The sequence below is a fragment of the Dermacentor andersoni genome, chromosome 1 (assembly GCF_023375885.2).
Source record: "Dermacentor andersoni chromosome 1, qqDerAnde1_hic_scaffold, whole genome shotgun sequence".
NCBI lineage: Eukaryota > Metazoa > Arthropoda > Arachnida > Ixodida > Ixodidae > Dermacentor > Dermacentor andersoni.
In genome coordinates this window covers 258,323,075-258,342,237 of record NC_092814.1, presented here as the reverse complement: position 1 = coordinate 258,342,237, position 19,163 = coordinate 258,323,075, and the positions used below count along the sequence as shown (strand labels likewise).

Sequence of the window (19,163 nt, the reverse complement as noted above, 5' to 3'; positions counted from 1 at the left end):
CTGAATATGAATATTCAGAAATAATTTACTTTGAATATTAAATTGACTATTAAATACATGCTGTATTGGGAAGTAAGCACAGTATGGACAAACATTAAAAATAAGGTCACGCAGCCTCTGAGAGTTGTCTAAGTATACGTAAGCATTGTGCCACTTGCTCATCTCCACGCAGCTCGGTGTCATTATAAATGTTATGAAACTTTACTCAACCAGTATAAATGACAGCACTGCGGCGACACGAACTGCCGCAGACGGCAGCACAAGGTGAATTGATGATGCAAGCAAACTACTGCAGGTGGCAGTGCCTGGTGCACTGATGACGTACTGATCATTATAGGCCGTTACCGCTCATTTTAGCACCTGATCCATCCATGTCGAATCATTATGAACCGTGATCAACCGTACTCCGGCGGCGGCTGTTATGCTGCGGCCACATGGGCCCTACAATGAAAGTGATCTGCGATGGGGGCAGAGAGTGTGGCAAGTGCTGATAGCTTCATGAGCACTGTGCTCTCGCTGCTTATTTCGAGTTGAAGCAAGAGGCAGCACAAAGGTGCATTCGTTCGCTGCTGCAGACTATCTCGAAAGCGATCCTCTTATGGGGCAGATGAGCAGACAGTTTTTCTCATTGGGTAAGCATAGAAATGTTTACTCATTTAAAAATTCATTAAATGAGAGCTCTTAGTCTAACTGCAGAAGCAAGTGAACATCACTGTCTTGCATAGCTCAAGAATAGGAGGCGGTAAAAAAATTACTGTTAATTGTGTGATGAGCAAAATAAAAAACCTGGAACAAAATAACTGCACATGATCTAAATGCACCTATAAAGTGCCACTGATATTATAGTCTCCAAATAAAAACAGTATTTTTTTTTTCAAAAAAGAACTAAATGTAACACCGCTCACCATATTACTGATGCAAGCATGGTATGTAGGCTCTCCTAGGCAACGCTAAATTACTCAAAATATATATGTCAATGAGTTTAAAATAGAGGCTTTCTTATTGGTTTAGTGGAAGTTCTAGTTGCTTGCTTAGGAACTACTCCACCTTATCTGCAATACTGCCTCATGCAGCATAAGATGCACCTCATTTGGAACAGAGCTTGCACAAATGGTTAACTACTTCTAGCTAGAGTTGAGGTGCCAGCAAACTGCAAGCTTTTATACATAACACACAGCTATTGTTTGCATCAACGTTTGCATCATGCAGGCTTTAGTAATCATACTATACTTGATGTTTCTACAAAATGAATATTTGAAAATACTGACTATCAAACTTTCTATTCAAATGGCAGAAACTATTCAGAATATTCTCGAATATTCCCAACTTCTAATAACAATTAACGACCCATTAAAGTGGCTTTTTAGTGAATCAAGAGCACAATGACAAATCTGAACTTCTAGGTAATTTACGCAACAACTAACAAGAATAGTAGTGACAGTACAGATTTTTTACCTCAAGAAATAGCCTCAGCGAATCCATTTGGGCATCTCTCTCTCCAGGCTCAGTGAGAATCACATGCCCATCTGCATTGTAGCCAACTCCTGTAACCTGTAAGAATTTAAGAAATGGTTGTTCTGAACAACTCCAAAGCTGGAGTTGTACTCATCCTGCCAGTTTGTACTGACATCACAGAGTACAAATCCTATTCATCCATACTACAGTTTCCTTTGTGTTGCTTGTCAGGAACAAGTTATGTGTTACGTTGTAGTGCTAGAGCTACCACGAGCCAGTGGTGGCACTGTTCATGGCAGTAACAACGGTACAAGAAGGCAACCAGCAACGAGGATTTGCCAGTGGTTAACGAGCCAGCACAAGCATGCTACGTGTACAAAATAAACATCCACTTGTTCTTGTTCGACTTGGTGTCTTCATATCAACTGGCAACAAAGGTGGGATTATTACACCACAGCGAGTATGCCTAAACTGCAACCATTCACCAGAGAAGGCGGCCAGGAATGGGAAGAGTATGGGGAGCGTTTGGAACAGTATTTTATTGCAACTGACGTTGCAGAAGGCAGACGCAGAGCCGTGTTTTTGAGCGGCTGTGGGCGACCAACAAACTCACTTCTACGCAGGCTTCTGGCACCAGATAGACCGTTGGAGGCTTTACTAGTGAACAGTTTGGAACTGCTGCCGGTGCACTACTCTACAATATTTCCAGTTATCGTGCAGCAATATCATTTCTAAGGCAGGTCGCAGAAGACCAGGGAGAGTGCAAAAGAGTTCGTGGCCACCCTTCATCAGCTCGCCAACAAGTGCAAATTCGGACCGGAGCTCGACCACAATTTGCGTGACCGCCTGGTGCACGGTATGTACGAGGACACCATGCGCAGACACCTGCAGAAAGAAGCAGATTTGACGCTGGATGAGGCAGTGAAGATTGTGTCGGCAATGGAAGCTGCCGCACATGGCGCTGAACAGATTACGGTCCAAGTTGACGATGTGGCTATAAGTCACATCGTGTCAGAGCCAGCACAGCGTTGTTTTTTTTTTGCGGTGGGCCCCATCAAGAAAATACCTGTAGATGGATTGGGCGGCGTTGTTTTAAATGCCAGAAACGAGGTCACTTTGCTCAAATGTGCACGAACAAGAATTCAGTAGTAAAGCAGACAAGTGACCGGCGCGCACGTCACATGCACACCATAGTTGACAATGCCGAAGGCACCACAAAGGCTGTGGCGGAAGACTACGACTCAGATGCAGCCACCGTTGGGAAACTCTGGGTTTTAAGAATGGCACCGTCACCTGAAATGAACAGTCACATCACATAATACGGCCGAGCGAAAGGTGCTGCCCATTTTTGTTGAGGTTATGATCTAGGGGAAGCCAATTAAAATGGAATTGGACACCAACGCCGTGGTTTCAGTCACTGATGAAAGAAAGTTCAAGAGCCGTTTTCCCGACTTCAACATGGAGCCATCAGACCTCAAGTTGCAAGAATATTTTGGTCAGCTTTCGTAAGTTTCGGTGGACAACGAGGGTCAACGCAGAATTCGCTGGAAGAGCAGGGAAGTTACCGTTGTTCATGGTGCCAGGCGGCACAAGGGCTCTACTTGGGCGAAATTGGGCCAGAGCATTCGACATGCCTTTGGAAGACATAGCCAAGGTTCACCAGTTGAGCAGTGCAGATGCACTTGTCAGTCATTATGGCTCACTGTTTGCCGACTGTATTGGGACATTTGAGGGCATGCAGGCCAGCATAAAAATATCAGAGGGAATGCGGCCAGTATTTTGCAGACCTCACAATGTACCATTTGCTTTGCGTGATTTAGTAGAGGCAGAACTTCAGCGGCTACAGTGAGAGGGCATCCCAAGTACTGTTCGATCATCGGAATCGGCAGCGCACAGCGTGCCGGTGCTGAAAAAGGATGGTAGGGTCAGGATCTGTGGCGACTTCAAACTCACAGTCAAAGAGACTGGCATTACTGAAGTGTACCCCGTACCGAGCTGGAGGAAATGTGGGCGAAGTTAGCCGGGGGACAGACATTTTTGAAAGTAGATCTACGGGACGCCTATTGGAAGATAAGTTAGATGTTGTGTCAGAAAAGTTTGTTGTTAACACACAAAAAGGTATTTTCCAATACAATGCAATGCTGTTTGGTGTGGCTTTGGCACCAGCTATCTTTCAAAGGGAGATGGAGGCGTCGTTACGAAGTTGCGAAGGCAAGGTGGTGTACTTTGAGGACATCCTTGTAACTGGATCCACTAGAGAACACCAGCAGAACCTGGAGGTAGGGTTGAGGAAAATGCAGAAAACCGGGTTGAAGCTGAAGTTGAGCAAGTGCTTGTTTTTCCAATCAAGTGTAGAATACCTTGGGCATGTCCTTGATGCTGAGGATTTACAACCGGCACCTGGCAAGGTTGAGGCAATTCTCAAGGCACCTGAGCCAAATAATGTCAATGAATTGCAGAGTTACTTGGCCCTGCTAAATTTTTACTGAAGTTTCCTACCGAATATGTCGACAACACTCCAGCCCTTGCATGAACTCTTACAGAGGCGCACACCCTGGAAATAGGGTGGAGAGCAAAAATCAGCTTTCACCAAAAGCAAGACACAGCTCATGTCAGCATCAGTGCTGATGTACCACAACTCTAAACTGCTGCCCATGTGTTGCAATGCTTTTTATGGCGTGGGAGCCGTTTTAGCTCGCAGGCTAGAGACCGGGTTAGAACGGCCAATAGTGTTCACATCCAGACGACTGACGCCTGCAGAAAAGAACTACAGTTACCTGGAAAAAGAGGCCTTGACTGTAATATTTGCAGTCACGAAGTTTCACCAATATGCTTGGGGATGCATGTTCAACATTTTTTTTTTTATCACAAGCCATTGTTGGGTCTGTTGGGCCATGATAAAAGAGTACCCCTCAGCAATGTTCACCAGGGCTGTTGCGCTGGGCTTTGACATTTGCTGCTTACAAGTACCACTTGGCATATCGTAAGGGATCAGAGCTGGAAAATGCTGACGGCCTCAGTCACCTGCCACTAGCTGGCTGCCCAGAAAAAGAACTGGTGGTCGGCGAGGTGTTCATGCTGGGAAAAGAGTACCCGACCCTGTTATCATTGGCAGCTATGTCCTTAGCTACCAGTCGAGACCCTGCGTTTGCCATTGTTTGTGAGGCATTGTGGCATGGGAGGAAACTATCGGGGAGATGAATGAAAGCCATTTGCTCATTGCATGGACGAATGCTCAGTACAAGAAGGTTGCGTTCTCTGGGGATGCTGAGTGGTGATGCGCACAGCGTTTCAGCAGGCAGTACTAGGGGTGTTACATCAGACACACCCTGGCATGGAGAAAATGAAGATGGTCGCAAGGAGTGATGTGTGGTGGCCAGGCTTAGATGCAGACATAGAAAACAAAGTTAACAGCTGCACAAAGTCCCAGGCATATCGGTGAAACGAAAAACCAATGCACCAGACATCATGGCCTTTTCCAGATCTTCCATGGTCACGCCTGCATGTGGACTTCGGGGGGCCATGGCAAGGGGTCTATTTTTCTGTCACGGTTGATGCCTACCCCAAGTGGGTTGAGGTCGTTCATATGGCTGGTCCCTCTGCAACAGCCACTATACCATGCCTGAGGACTATATTTCCCACTCAAGGCTTACCAGATGTAATGGTGAGTGACAACGGGCCAGCGTTTACCAGCAGCGAATACGAATAGAGTACCCCTCCTACCATCCAGCGTCTAATGGTACAGCTGAGAGGGTGGTCCAAACAATAAAAAAACAAATTAAACAAGACAGGTGTGCGACACTTTGACACCAGCATATCAAACATTTTGTTTAATTACAGAACAACTATGCACCACCTTACAGGTTGTGCACCAGCCAAGCTGATTATGGGCCACCAACTGAAGACTGAGCTGGATAGGCTGCATACGGATTTGAGAGTTCAGGTTGGCTGGAAGCAGTTGCAACAAAAGGAGAGGCCTGACAAGAATGCGAGAACAGGGGGACTGCCTTAGCCTGGCACAAGAGTGTGGGCACGAAACTTCAGAACTGGACCACCATGGTTTCCCGCAAATGTCGGCACAACAAGTGCATCATCCGTGTCAGTGATTCTCGAAGATGGCTCCTTATGGATATGCCACGGTGACCACTTGAGGCCGTGAGCATCAGAAGCATCATGTCAGGATCAGCTGCAGCACAACCAGGAGAGAATAAGTGAGACTGGCTCCTATTTAGAAATGCAACAACCAGGAATGCTGCGGACAACCGAGATGCAACTAAGAGCCTCATTGACAACTGAGATGCCCAGCGCACAAGAACCTGAGGCAGAAGAATCCAGAGGATTGGCAGAATGTATGTAACCCAGCAGTCAGCGTAGTGTCTCGATTACCACCACTTAGAAGGTCAACCAGGCAGTGACGACCAGTCGTGCGCTATTCCCCCTGAAGCTTGAACTGTCTTTTTCTTTCTTTTTTTTTCTTTGTGTGGGAAAGGAGTGTTACGTTGTAGTGCTAAAGCCACCACGAGCCAGTGGTGGCACTGTTCATGGCAGCAACAACAGTAAAGAAGGCAACCAGCGACGAGGATTTGCTAGTGGCCAAAGAGTCAGCACGAACGTGCTACGTGCATAAAATAAACGCCTATTTGTTCCCGTTGAACTTGGTGTCTTCATATCATTACGCATGTCAGCTTATTTCACTACATATTGCTGAATTTTGGCACTTATGCACAACACTTAATATATATTTGTTTTACTGGCTTGTGCTCAGAGACTAATATATAAAACTCATATGTATTTTTAGAAAACAGGCTTCCTCATATCCCATTTTCTCTGTATGCTAATGCTAAATATATTGGATAAACCACATGCATATATTTTGAACGAGGACACTGAGTGAGTCTGAAAAAGTAAAAAAAAAAAATTATTAAAATTCAAAGGTACTGACAACTGATCTTTAAGGCCCCAGTTTCCTATGGTGCAACGAAAAGCTCACCCTCAGTAGTGCTTAAACCTGCAGCATGTGTATATTTTGTAAGCAGAATTTTTCGATCTGAGCAGCACCCAAAAAAAGAAAAGAGTCCCTCCTCCAGCAACACTCAGAAGCGAGAGCAATGATGGTAGCCTGCCTTGCAAATTGTGAAAGCCACCCATTGTTCTGCTTCCACAGAAGTGAGTGCAACTTTGAGAAATTATCTATATTTTGACCTCTTCAACCACTTTTGAAAATCAAAAGTTGGTACAATAAGTTTGCGTTGTTGTACAGAACATCCTTAAATTTGTACTGCATTTTGCCCCAAGTACACGCTGCCCCAAGTACATCATGGCTGGCTGGCCCCCAGCGTCGTTATTCTGTGGATAGATGAGCCAAGCCAATTCATCGAAGACAATAAAGGCAGTAACAGTGAAGGCAACAGCACTTTTCTACTCACTACAAACGAAGGCTTTTCTGCACATTAAAAGTTAGAAAAAAAACTTCGAAAAAAAGTACTGCAGGTCAATACTAATAAAAAGAACAAGAACCGTGCAGGCTAGTAGAAGGACATGTGGTAAGTCACTTATGCATCTTCGTGTTTTTGCCGTGTGGGGCGCCAAAGGTCATTTTTCACAATTTTCAGTGAAGATATAAAAAATATAAATCCACGCTTAGTGAGAAAGACAGGGCTCGTTTTAGCCAATCCGATAACGTACCCGCCAAGTTCGGAGAAACTAAATCCAGGAGATCTTCTGACTGGGGGGCGGGGAGTTAAAGGGTAAATGCTATCAGAAGTAAATGAAGACAGGGCAAGAAAGGCTGCATTGAGTTATGTGCACAAAAAGATCTCAGTCAGTGCTTGATGAATGCAGCCCACTTCAAAAGAAGCACATCCGACTAGAGCAGCTGCCCAACCATGCTGGGAGTGTAACATGAGGCCCAGTGCACAGCGCCGAGTCAGCGATGGTAAATTATCCATATTAATGCTGGTAATGAAGGCAGGCACATTACCTCAGCGTGGTAAAGCTCTGATGTCATGATGGAGCAAACAGTCATCTCATTTTTCGTCAAAGTTCCTGTCTTGTCCGAGCACACTACATTAACACAACCTGCAGGGAATAAAAAAATTTGCATTTTGTACTTCCTGTGCTTCCAGGTAACTCACACTTTGCAAACAACAAAGTGCTGTAAAATATATCTATAGGCATTCAAGCTAGAAAGACATCAAAAGATACTGCCACAGGCAAAGTCACATGTCACAAGTGAAATGGAATTTGGCTGCTCTACCCCATATCACTAGTACCTCATATTACCTTGTGCAAATGTGAAGCTTAAAAAGTCCAAGGGCACCTAAGCACTTCTTACGACTTATGAATGCAAAAGCATTAATGTCCAATTGAATACCACTGAGCGATCCTTCAAGTTATGAACTCCTCACGGGCAAGCGAGCACATTGAGACGGTTGGCCAATGCCTCCTAGATAGCACAAGGCCGCTGCACCTTGATCCGTGACGTCATGCTATCTTGCTTGGCTGCCATAGGATCTAATAGGGATGCTCTTGAGTAAGCCATGTTGATTTTAGCATCACCGCTTTGAAAATGGAAATTTAGGTCCAAGTAGCCTAACATCATAAAGCAGAGTGCACACGCCAACTATCTAGAAAGGGTTGGCTTGGCACATCTTGATATGGCCTTACCAAGGCACAGTTATAACACAGGCGAGAGCTTGCGCGAACAAGGAATGCACGGATAACAAAGGCTTCCAAGAGCAAGAGCGAGGATGGCGTGGTGTTACGGCGATGCCATCTACCCTCATGCAGCACCTGGAATGCTATTGCGGCAGCAGGTGCACCCTTTCGCCCGCCCTGCTCCGTAGAGGCACGCTCACGACGTTGCATTGCAGCCAATGGGAATTTAGGTGCTGTTTTTCGCTTGTCCAGATGACAGACACCGCCTTTTACGCTCAATGGGCCATGTGATGCTTTTGCATCAAAAAAGCACGCTAGTCAGCAAGATGCTTTACAGCTATACAACCACACTAACTAATAAAGAAGGTCAGATGGTTGGTGCACAGACATTCCATCTTCTCTCCTGAATTTCAATTTTATAATGAGTTGAACATTGCTGCAACGAAGTCGTATCTGACAGGAAAATACCTTCATTGCATCCTACATTCCCTTATGAACATGTGTTCGCTACATGGTGATATCGGAGACAAACATGTTAGATTTACTTTGTTATATTCACCTGCCATGGTAACTTAGTGGCTATACACTGCTAAGCACGAGGTAGCAGGTTATATTCCGGGCCACGGTGGCTGGATTTCTATGGGGGTAAGATGCAAAGTCACCCGTGTACTTAGATTTAGGTGCACGTTAAACAACCCCAGATGGTCAAAACTAATCCGGAGTTCCCCATTACAGTGTGCCTCATAATCATTGTGATTTTGGCATGTAAACCCCCAAAATTTATTTAAATTCTTTTATATTCAATATCTTATTAAATTCGTGTTCATTAAATAGAGTATTGAATGTTGATAGTTTACATGTTTAGAGAAGTACCAATTGTGCAAGAATTCTGCCAAGGCTGTGATGTAGTTGATGATTATCTCCAGGTCACCGTCTCCACAGTGCTAGGAGCCTGTACCCTGGAAGCCTGTCACCAAATGGGTAAACAGAAGCACCAAAGGATAGGATTTGTGAGTTCTGGAGGCACAATGCAGCCACCAAATTGGCAGCAATATTGCAGACAAGCTAACTGGCATTTCCTAAGCCAGTACACTGCATCAGTGTGCTTGGAAGCATCAGTCTTGTGGTGTACAGACAGAAGCGCCAAGGAGAGAAGCATGACCACAAATTGAAAAAAAATATATATATATACCGTATAAGGCACTAGTGCAGTTCGGGTAGCCAAGAAAAAGAAAATAAATATTCACACTAATATAAGATGATACAGTCGACTTCCATTAATTAAGCAGCACATATTTCGCAAAGTGTGATGATCGGACTGATTAGACATTGATAGGCACATAGATCGTGTGTTGGGTACGTGGCGACAAAATTTACGCCAATTCAACAGTCGTCAATAACCCGCATGCGTGACCTAGGATCCGACCACATGATGAGCCACTTGTATAAACATACCAGAAAATTCCGAGCAAGCGCCCCCTCCTTTTCTTCACCCTGTTCACCGCTTCATGCATTTTCACCGGACCACTTGGCTACAGGTTTTGTCAACTTTTTATGAAACTGCATAATAAATAACATAAAATGACACAATTCAGTAAGAAATAAATTTACTGTTTAGCTGCATAGCCTAAGCCTTCGTCAGTCCCATTTTGGTCAAACGTGCGAAGTGTCACATGTGAATTAAGCGCAAGACACATCGTGCGATCTTGCATGCGATCCGTAATATGACGCATCAGAGTCCGACTTGCTGCATACGACGATTCGGGACACATGATACGAATGAGAGAGCAGCGCATAGCTGCACCCAGAACCGGCACCCCTGCATGAACTCTTGGAATGACTTCGCAAATGAAGAGAAAACAAACTTGTTTGCACAGATAATTCGTTTTAAACAAAAGATGCGAATATAAACACGACTATACGAGCAGTGTAGACGTGTTTCTACAAGGCCACGTCTGCAGTGTCAACTCTTTTGACAGCCGCCGATAACTAAGAGCTGGCAGGCCTAGCTTGCTGGTTGGCGCTTGCAACATGACCGCATGCAGCTCGTAATAAAACACCTATGTTGGTAAGAACAACATGTACACAATTATGTTGCACTTAAATTGCAATATATTTGATTCTATCAATGCCAACGGAAAATAACGAGCAAGCTGTAATATCCTGTTTCGGTTTCGAATCGTTACCTCAGGGCTGCTGTATAGCTGCTGCTTTTCCCCTCGCTGAAATAAAGTCATTCTTTGCCTGGTCCCCGACTCGAGCAGTCCGGCTCTTCTTTTGCGGTGCTTCGCGCCAGGTCATTAGGCCTCATGCCGTAGGTCCCGCGTGCGGCTGTTCCGTCGAGGCTACTACAAACTGGCGACGAGGTAAACTGTTCTTCTGCTTACTACTTGCCTCTGCCGTTCTATTCCTGCTTCCAGCATGCAAGACGCAGAACTACGTCTGCTTCTCCGCCAACCTCAACTCCTCCGCCTATGCTCTCGGTGCCCAGCATGGTGTTCGCACCCTCCATGCCGCCTTTCCTTGCCCTACCCGGTACTCCTGCGGTACCGTGGCTCACGTGGAAGCGTTCTTTTTGCACGTTTCTCCAGGCGACCGGAGGTGAGGCACAAGACGACAGGAAGAAAGCCATTTTACTAAGTAACTTAGGCTTCGAGGGGCAGCGTCTCTACGACAACCTCGCGTTGCAAACGGACCTGACAACTACAACGTTCGAAGACATTCTTCACATCTTCTACCAGCATTACAAAAAAAGCACCAATCCCCTGGTGCATCGCATTATCTTCAGGAACAGGAAGCAACAACCTGGGGAAACCTTTCAGGAGTTCGTCACCACGTTGCAAAGGCTAGCGCCTGCTTGTGCGCTCGGCGCTTAGCACGACAAGTCCCTTCGCGACTTAATCTTGCAAGGCGTAGCATCAGCAAGAATACAAGAAAGGTTACTCTACAAAGGATCGTCCCTCACGCTCGAGAAAGCCGAAAAAATCAGATGAAGCGTGAAGCAAGCTGACAAGGAACTTCCAAGTCCAACAGCTCGTCTGTCCATCGCGTCTCAACACAATGCCAAGATGGCGTCGACAGCCATCACCTTCCTCGCCCGGGCGCGCAAGATGGTGGTCACCGCCACCTTTCTCCCTCGACCCGGCGGGTTCAAGATGGCACTCAACGACATGACAGGAAGTCGCGACCTGGTGAGGCTGGCGAACATAGCGCCCAACCCGAACTCCGCGAAGCCAGTCGAGACATCGCAGTTCATTGCTACCGATATGGTTCAGCTCACCACATCGCATCTGATCTAGGCTGTCCGGCCAAGCACGTGACTCGCCGTGCGTGCGTAAAAGTGGGACACAAAGCTTCAGTTTGCCGTTTGAGGAACCGAACGCATCAACAGTCCCCTGCTCAAATGCAGCTTGTTTCCGCTACTGCCGATGCAGAATCAGCCAATCAGTCTGTGCTTACAATTCAAGCACCAAATTTCCGTCCAGCAACAATTTACGCCGAAGTCCTCATTCCGAATACTACACTCAAGTTGCTCGTGGATACAGGGGCTACGGTGTCACTGATGAACAGCTCCCTGTACGAAGAACATTTCAAGGTTCTTCCCTTATCTCCTTCGAGTCTTCGACTCAAGAATTATTCTCAGCAAGAAATTTTGCATTCAGGCCATTTCTCCGTGCTGGTCAAGTGCCGCAACAAGGCTGCAGTAGTGACATTTCACATCACGAATCAAGGCACTTGTCTTCTAGGCTTAGATGCCATTCAAGCTTTGGGCATTGACATTCAAGGGTCTTTGCTCACATGTCAACAAGTGTCAGGAGTTCCAGCCAAACCAAGCGTTCAGCTTTCGTCTCTTCCGCACAACGCTCCATCGGAGTTCGCCCATTTGTACTCCATGCAATTGGGACTTGTAAAGGGCTTCATCCACGATGTTCGCCTTCAAGCTTCAGTGCAACCAGTCTCAGCGAAACTGTGTCCTTTACCTTTGGTTCTTCGTGAGCAAGTCTCCGCCGAACTGCAACGGCTGGAATCAGCTGATATCACCGAACGAGTCTCAGCGTGCAAGTGGATTTCTCCGCTCGTAGTGGTTCCAAAGAAAGACAATTCCATTCAACTTTGCATCGATCTTAGAGAACCCAACAAGGCTATAGTCATCGATGCCTTTCCACTACCGAGGGCTGACGAACTGTTGCATCGACTCGCTCAAGCTACTGTCTTCATTTCTACTGGTACCCATTTTCCTGCTGCATCCACTTCATGACAACTGCCTGTTTCACCCCCGCGACTGGGTTCATCCCAGGCAGAAAGGCCTCCTGAACTTCCTTCCTACACTCCCTCCCAAGACAGCTCCTGAAGGCACTCAGGACGCCGACACACATTCCAGTTCCTGTACGAGTAACAATTACTCTGATCCCACTCTAAAACCAGAACCAGTCCTCTGTAGGTCTACACGTCATAGACAACCTCCAGTACGGTTTAAGGATTATGTTTCCAAGTAGCTTTCTGCCTTGGTTTATTGTCTACAGAGGTTTCAACCCTCCCATGTGAATTTGGCTCTTACGCCAAAAATGTCTTTCCTTTCACGTTTTGTTAGATAAATAGTACACAAGTTGTATCCTTCAAAAAGGAGGATTTCTGGCAGCATAGAGGTGCAATACGCACGTCTCCAAGTTACTCTGCGTTTACTGCTATACTGCATGTCACTTGCAGCCTAAACAGTGGATCCTAGTGGTAGGAACATCTTCAATTAAAAAAAAGAAAAGCTTGTAGAGTTTGTAGTATCCTCACAGAAAGGATACCTCACATCTTTTGTACCTCACATTTCTTGTAGCGTAAACGTGCAGTACGCACATTATCACTACTGTACTGGCCATCATACAAATTCGTCTTTTTATATTCCAAAGAGTCTCTTGCATATTACTTAGGTCCTGCAGTTTCATGCAGTGTAATGTGCCTTATGCACACAATCTTCAATCCACGGCAGCCACAGAGCTGTCTCAAGTCAAGCTCAGAGCGAGTGAGCCACCCATCAGTGTTGTCCAAGGGGACACACGGATGTTTGCATTGTCTGTTTCTTGTACTCAGTGAACTCTTATCATGTATGGCGTGTGTCTGCAAGTGTGCACCTCATCGTACTCCCAAGATGGGTACTCTTCAAAAAAACTGCAGTGCAATTGTGTTCATGAACGTGTGTTCATTTTCAGTGTCTTTATGTGTATGCTTCTTTCTTTCAAATTGGGGAAGCCTAGACGTCTGCTTAGCAAAAAAAAGCCTGTGATAGGCACATGTACCTGAATTTTCTACTGTATAAAGATGTCATCACCAGCACTTGTCTTACAGTGCTCACATGTGATCATCTCTAGTCAATTCATTTCAAGTTAAACAACATGGCATGTAGTGAGCAACATTTCCACTGTATTTATTTTTCCATTAGGCCAACACAAACTAAAATGTGTAGATGATACATGTCCATAACTGATACTAGTAGAAAATCCAATTCATTCTATAATGATAAATGATAACATGTCCAGAACTTACACTGGAAAATCTTCATTATGTAATGCTTACACTTCTGTGTTCTTCTGTAACTCATGACTTGCTTTTGTTGCGAGGAAGCGAATGGCACATTTTTCTCTCAAGGGAGAGGTGATGTAATATCCTGTTTTGGTTTCGAATCGTTACCTCAGGGTGCCACTCAGCGCCAAACACTGTAAGTATACTTGCTGCATTTCCCCTCGCTGGAATAAAGTCATCCTTTGTTTGGTCCCCGACTCGAGCAGCCTGGCTCTTCTTTTCCGGCGCTTCTCACCAGGCCGTTAGGCCTCATGCCATAGGTCCTGCATCCGGCCGCTCCGTCGAAGCTACTACACAAGCCAGGCGAGCCTGCAATCGCTGAGGGATGGCATAGGCCTAGCTTGCTGGCCGTCGCCAACACCCCTTGAATTTCGGTCCACAGACGAGCAAGGGCTCCCCCGCAAAGGTTTCTTGGTTTATCTTTCACTTTACTAGCGGTACTAGTAACAAGCATCCTATGACGGCTGGCAGTCCGTTACTACATCGGCCAGCGGAGAATTTTCGTCATGGCCACACTGCCTAGGCCATTAGGCCTAATTGGCGCTGCTTCATCAAGACGCCGGCAATTAAGTTACGGTTGGGTGCCAATTGACGCAGATACATTCACAGCAGCCGCACGACACTCGAAAATTGCCTTGCAAACGAAAGTGAGTAGTCTGGATTCTAGCAATGTTGTTCCCGGTCGCAATCTTTGCGATATAGGGAACGGCAATCTCTTGTTACCGATGCCGTTTGTAGAGCCACATCGTTTGTTTCTCTTCTTTTGCAGCTTTGACAAGCCCGCCACAAAACTAGCTTTGCATTTCCATGACGGGCACGAAAGTGTCATGACGTGGTTGCATGCATTGGCGGGGATGGCAGATAAACAAGGGGATGGAAGGGTGGGGTGGTCGGGGGGGACACCTGACAATGAAACGAAGCGAATGGCACATGCACTTCACTGTAGGCGTCGGCAACAACAGTCACGTGATATGCGGTCCTTTCTTCTGTAGCGCAAATTGGCCTTGTGAAAACCACCTGCCGTAAAGTTGAGATAGCCCTTCTGCATTTTAGAGAAAAACTGAAAGGCAACACTTTCTATGCAATAAATAAATGATTGCCACAAAACACATGTACAGCATTAAACTAACAACCCCATTGCTATTCAATACAGCCATCACAAATTAATTAGTTTCAGAGGAAACAAAGCGCTCGATTCTATTCAACATAAATTTTATTGATAAAAAATATTTCCCAGACCTTCATATACTAGAATTGAGCTGTAATCAGTGCTGGTATACTAATTTGGTGTTCCTTTCAATAAGAGTAGACCGTACTGTATATCTTGATTTCTATGTATTTATGTTACTGATAGCTAGCTGATGCACGTGTAATGCGAAGATGTGGGTTCAGGCCCCACCTGCGGCCAGTGTGGGTTTATTGTTCAGTTGCCTTCACCCCAAAAGATCACGTATACATGACGTCTGCGACAGAAAGGATGTTTCACATCCACCGTTAGGGCCGTGAGTGGTGGCGCTGGCTAACATTATCAGGTTTAATTCTAGCTGATAAACAAATACCTCAAAAAGTGGATTGGAAAATGCCGCCGCGGTAGCTCAATTCATAAGAATATGGCACGCGTAATGCGAAGACGTGGGTTCAAGGCCCACGTTCGCGCAGTTGTTTTTCATCCACTTTAATTTCCATTAATCATTTCTTTAGTTCAATCAATAAGTACAAGTAATTTCCCCTATACTGTCCTTGGTGTCTTTGTTTGTTGGCTTCTTATGATATGATAGCTTGCTAGATTCTTGTTATGCAATGCTAGGAGACTTCGAAGCATAAGCAGCACTGTATTTTCTTGACCACAATTTCTAGGCATTCAATTTTCTGAAATAGTTTCTGATATTTGAGTGAATATTTGGCTTTTTTTTCCTGATTCGATTCGAAATCTACTATTCGGTATTCGCACACCATTACATTATATCCTTCTGAGACCCGAAGACAGCTAACGAAGATGATCCCTTTTCAAGTCAGTTCTTATTAGCAACTGGTACATTATGAATGTGAAAATCTCATTTTTTTTCTTCAAATATTATAGTTATGTCAACTGCAGCATCTCCATGCACATGGAGAAAGTAGCAGTCACCTCATGTTAGTAGTTGTGTAAACCGCTTTATTTTATTTATTTTTTTATTTTTTTGTTCACACAGAAAGACAGAGGTAAAACATCGCATGGTAGGTTGGCATGTTGACACTGCATTCTGAAAATTCATGTCAATTTACGGTATTTGGAACGCACCTCTTGAGAGCTTTTCATTGTTTCTGACAACAGTGGTGAAGATTAAAATAGTGTCTATTTCTCAGTAGCTGACGGCAATATCACTAAACCACTTCTATGCAGTTTGGCATGAACATCCCAGATAAATATATTTACTTGTGTAAGGTCCAGGCTTTCTTTTTTTTAGGATTTCTTTCTGGGTAGGCTTATAGCTAGGAAGCAGGCTTATAGGTACTCAATGGACCCTCGACTATATTCAGACTGTAATACAAACTAACACAACTCCTGGCAGTTGACTATGAACACATTTATAGTGGCTGATAGATTTTTTTGGAGACAGACAATGTCGCAAAATTGACCGAATAATTGGACAGTTCAAAAAAACAAACTGCAACAGTAAAACTGATGTTGCTGTTCTTCAGAGTAGCAGCACAGAAGAAAGAAAATTTGTTTACAAGTTTTTGGTCAGTGTTGTGCTGCATTAAAGGTTACTTGAAATTTCATGATGGCCAAGGTCACCAATGCGTTTGACATTTTACCATTGCACAGCCCGATGTGCATCACGGGTCATCGTGAAGTGCAGATACTGTACAGATGGCCTGAGCTCCGTGACACTGTCAGTTTAGGCTGTCTTAGTTTTTAACTTTGTTAGCTTTATGCCCACGCGTGGGCTTATGCTGTTCCGTTCATAAGTGCACACACAAACATGGTGGCGTTTGCAGAAGTTTCAAGCTGATCATTCGCGGACCCAGGCTCTGCTTCTCGCATATGGCCATCAGCCTACACCATGCACGTTATGTTACACACAATTGCAGATTTAGTCTACTGGTACAAATATTGCAAGGGAAAGCTTCCTGGTGGGTGCAGCGATTTGCTGCACCTGCTCGCTCAGCCTAATCAGTGCCACCATGCCGATTTGTCGGAGTCAGTGGCCAAGGTTGCAGCATGGCAAGTTTGGCGCTGAGTGTGACATACAGCGATGAATAAAGGTGTCGTCGGCATTACAACTAATGCCATCTAGTAGCAGCTCGTGGAAATTAACGAGCACTCGGGTATGCACATGAAGCTTAGTGAAACTTTTTTTCAAAATTTTCACATTCCCAAAGTGGGGGTGCAGGGCTTACACTAGCGCAATCCTTACACAAGTGAATACAATATTTTACATACGAACTTACGAGTTGAACTTGAAAGCAAAGGCAATGTGCAATACACTGTTCGAGGGGTCTCTGGAGATATACATAGGGCTAACTATATCTTTTAGTTTGTCATTCTTAGAAAACTTTCTTTAACGACAATTATTGCAGCCTTTCGTGCAAACTTTGTTCTTTTGCTTCACCACAGACAGAGCACAAAACAAGTTTCCCACCTAAAGTTTCCACAGTTGGCAGTTTCTTGATGATGGCCTTACGCTTTGCCATGCGCATCACTCCAAGGGCGAGGGTGACTGTGACCACAATAGGCAGACCTTCAGGGATAGCTGCCACAGCAAGGCTTCAACAAGAAAGATGAAGACACATATAAGAAAGCCCAAAGCAACAGCAGGCACAGCTGAATCCTACTACTGTAAAACTCATTACCATAAACATTTTTACCATAAAGTGGTCACCATGAGATCAGGAGAAAACTACAGATTGAACATGGATGCACATGACTTGACTACTTCCAAAAATCAGGCAGAACTGACCAATATTTTCTCTAAATTTTTTTAATGAGTGTGCAGGATGAAGTTTTGCCCAGGCATAAGGCACTCAGCTGCATTCACATGAAAATTTTTGGTGGCACAAAAGCAGTCATACTGATCTGAAAAATAGGTGGGAGCATTGTGAGGTGTTCTGAAAGAATGTACATGGACATGCAGTGAAGCACACTTAGAAGGAACGTTGGCAGTGACGTTTGTGGGGTTCTCCTCCCGTGCTCTTGGGACAAAGGAACAACAACACAGTAGTGCAAACAATCACAAGGGCATTTATTGCACCTTTCATAGATCAATGCCTGCTAGCCGAGTTGCTATCCCCAAAACATAGCGATGGGCGCGCGACAAATCTAGGAAGTCCGACTCACCACGACCGGATAACAAGCGAATATGTTCGCCCCATGCGGGATCCCAATGCCTGGTCGTTCGCGCGTACGGTCACACGAACGGTGGCGCGTTCGAACGAGGCCTCACGAGACGGTCTCGCAGACCATGGATCGGCGCACGCGCGGAACGTCCGTGCCGCTTGATGACCTCGAACCAAAGAGGAAGAGCCTTCTCCTTTACGCGCCCAAGTAACCCAGCCGTGAGGCGGCGTTAGCAGCGCAACACTCGCCCCATCTCTCGTACTGCGCTTCAACCACACCGACCGCTGCGGGTCCCAGGCCACACGGCGAAGCCGGATCACAGGAGACGGGAACCATGCAGGAAAACAACATATAAAAGCACGCGTGAGAGTCGTGCATCCCCACATCCCCCCTACCTTAAATCACTACATATTCCGGCGAAACATGTCACACGGTCTAACATCAACGCATGCTTCACAAACAAGGTAGTACATTCAACAGTGGCAGCGCCGAGGAAATGTCCACACGCTGTCCATAACATGCGAGCCAACATTGTCCTTGGGTACACCGCTGGCGTCCACTGGTCAGAGCAGCAGCTCTGCAGACTCGACAGCACGATTCCAGGCCAGGACTCCGGAATGCTGAAGTCGCTGCGCAGAACTGGCCACAGCATCAACCAGGGGTGACTTCAATCACGCTGCGTAAACTCCAGACACTCGGCAAGCACTAAAGTAGTGCAAGAGAGAGGAATTCTGCGTGCGCATCAGCCACGCGGTACGATGTTCAACTTGGCTAGCAAAAAACTGGGCAGCTGCTCAGATGCTAAGTTCAGGTGTACGAAGCTCGCTTTCTTGAGTCGAACAAGTAATCTCAATTCGTGCGAGGCTAACTAGAATGAGGGAAGCAAAGTGCAACACCTCAACGCCACAGTCCACTAGGCTGTGTCCCTCCACATGCGCCAGGCAGCTTCGTAAAGCTTTATGCCTAAAGCGTCGCTACCCTGACAACAACCGGCATCCAAAAAAACAACACCCAAAATGGGCGCAAAACAGGCAGCCGCGAGGAGATGTCAGCTCTGTTAGGTGGTCCTACCCCACTCGGTGCACACAGCATCCGAGTTGACAGCGCCCACCGTCCCAGACGGTGTCGGAGCTCCCGGTGCCAGGCCGCAATACCAGCC

The 19,163-nt window shown here is 45.7% G+C and overlaps 1 protein-coding gene across 4 annotated transcripts in view; it reads right to left on the bottom strand.

The window, feature by feature from the left end:
* SPoCk (secretory pathway calcium atpase) overlaps positions 1–19,163 on the bottom strand; it is a 138,245-nt gene that overhangs the window by 91,993 nt on the left and 27,089 nt on the right. For all 4 annotated transcript variants that reach the window (XM_055063684.2, XM_055063683.2, XM_055063686.1 and 1 more), the window contains exons 10-12: positions 17,310–17,434; positions 7,436–7,533; positions 1,456–1,551 (exon numbers count right to left, since the gene is read on the bottom strand). In XM_055063684.2, the coding sequence (XP_054919659.1) occupies positions 1,456–1,551; positions 7,436–7,533; positions 17,310–17,434 (319 nt within the window). The remainder of the gene's footprint in view (positions 1–1,455; positions 1,552–7,435; positions 7,534–17,309; positions 17,435–19,163) is intronic.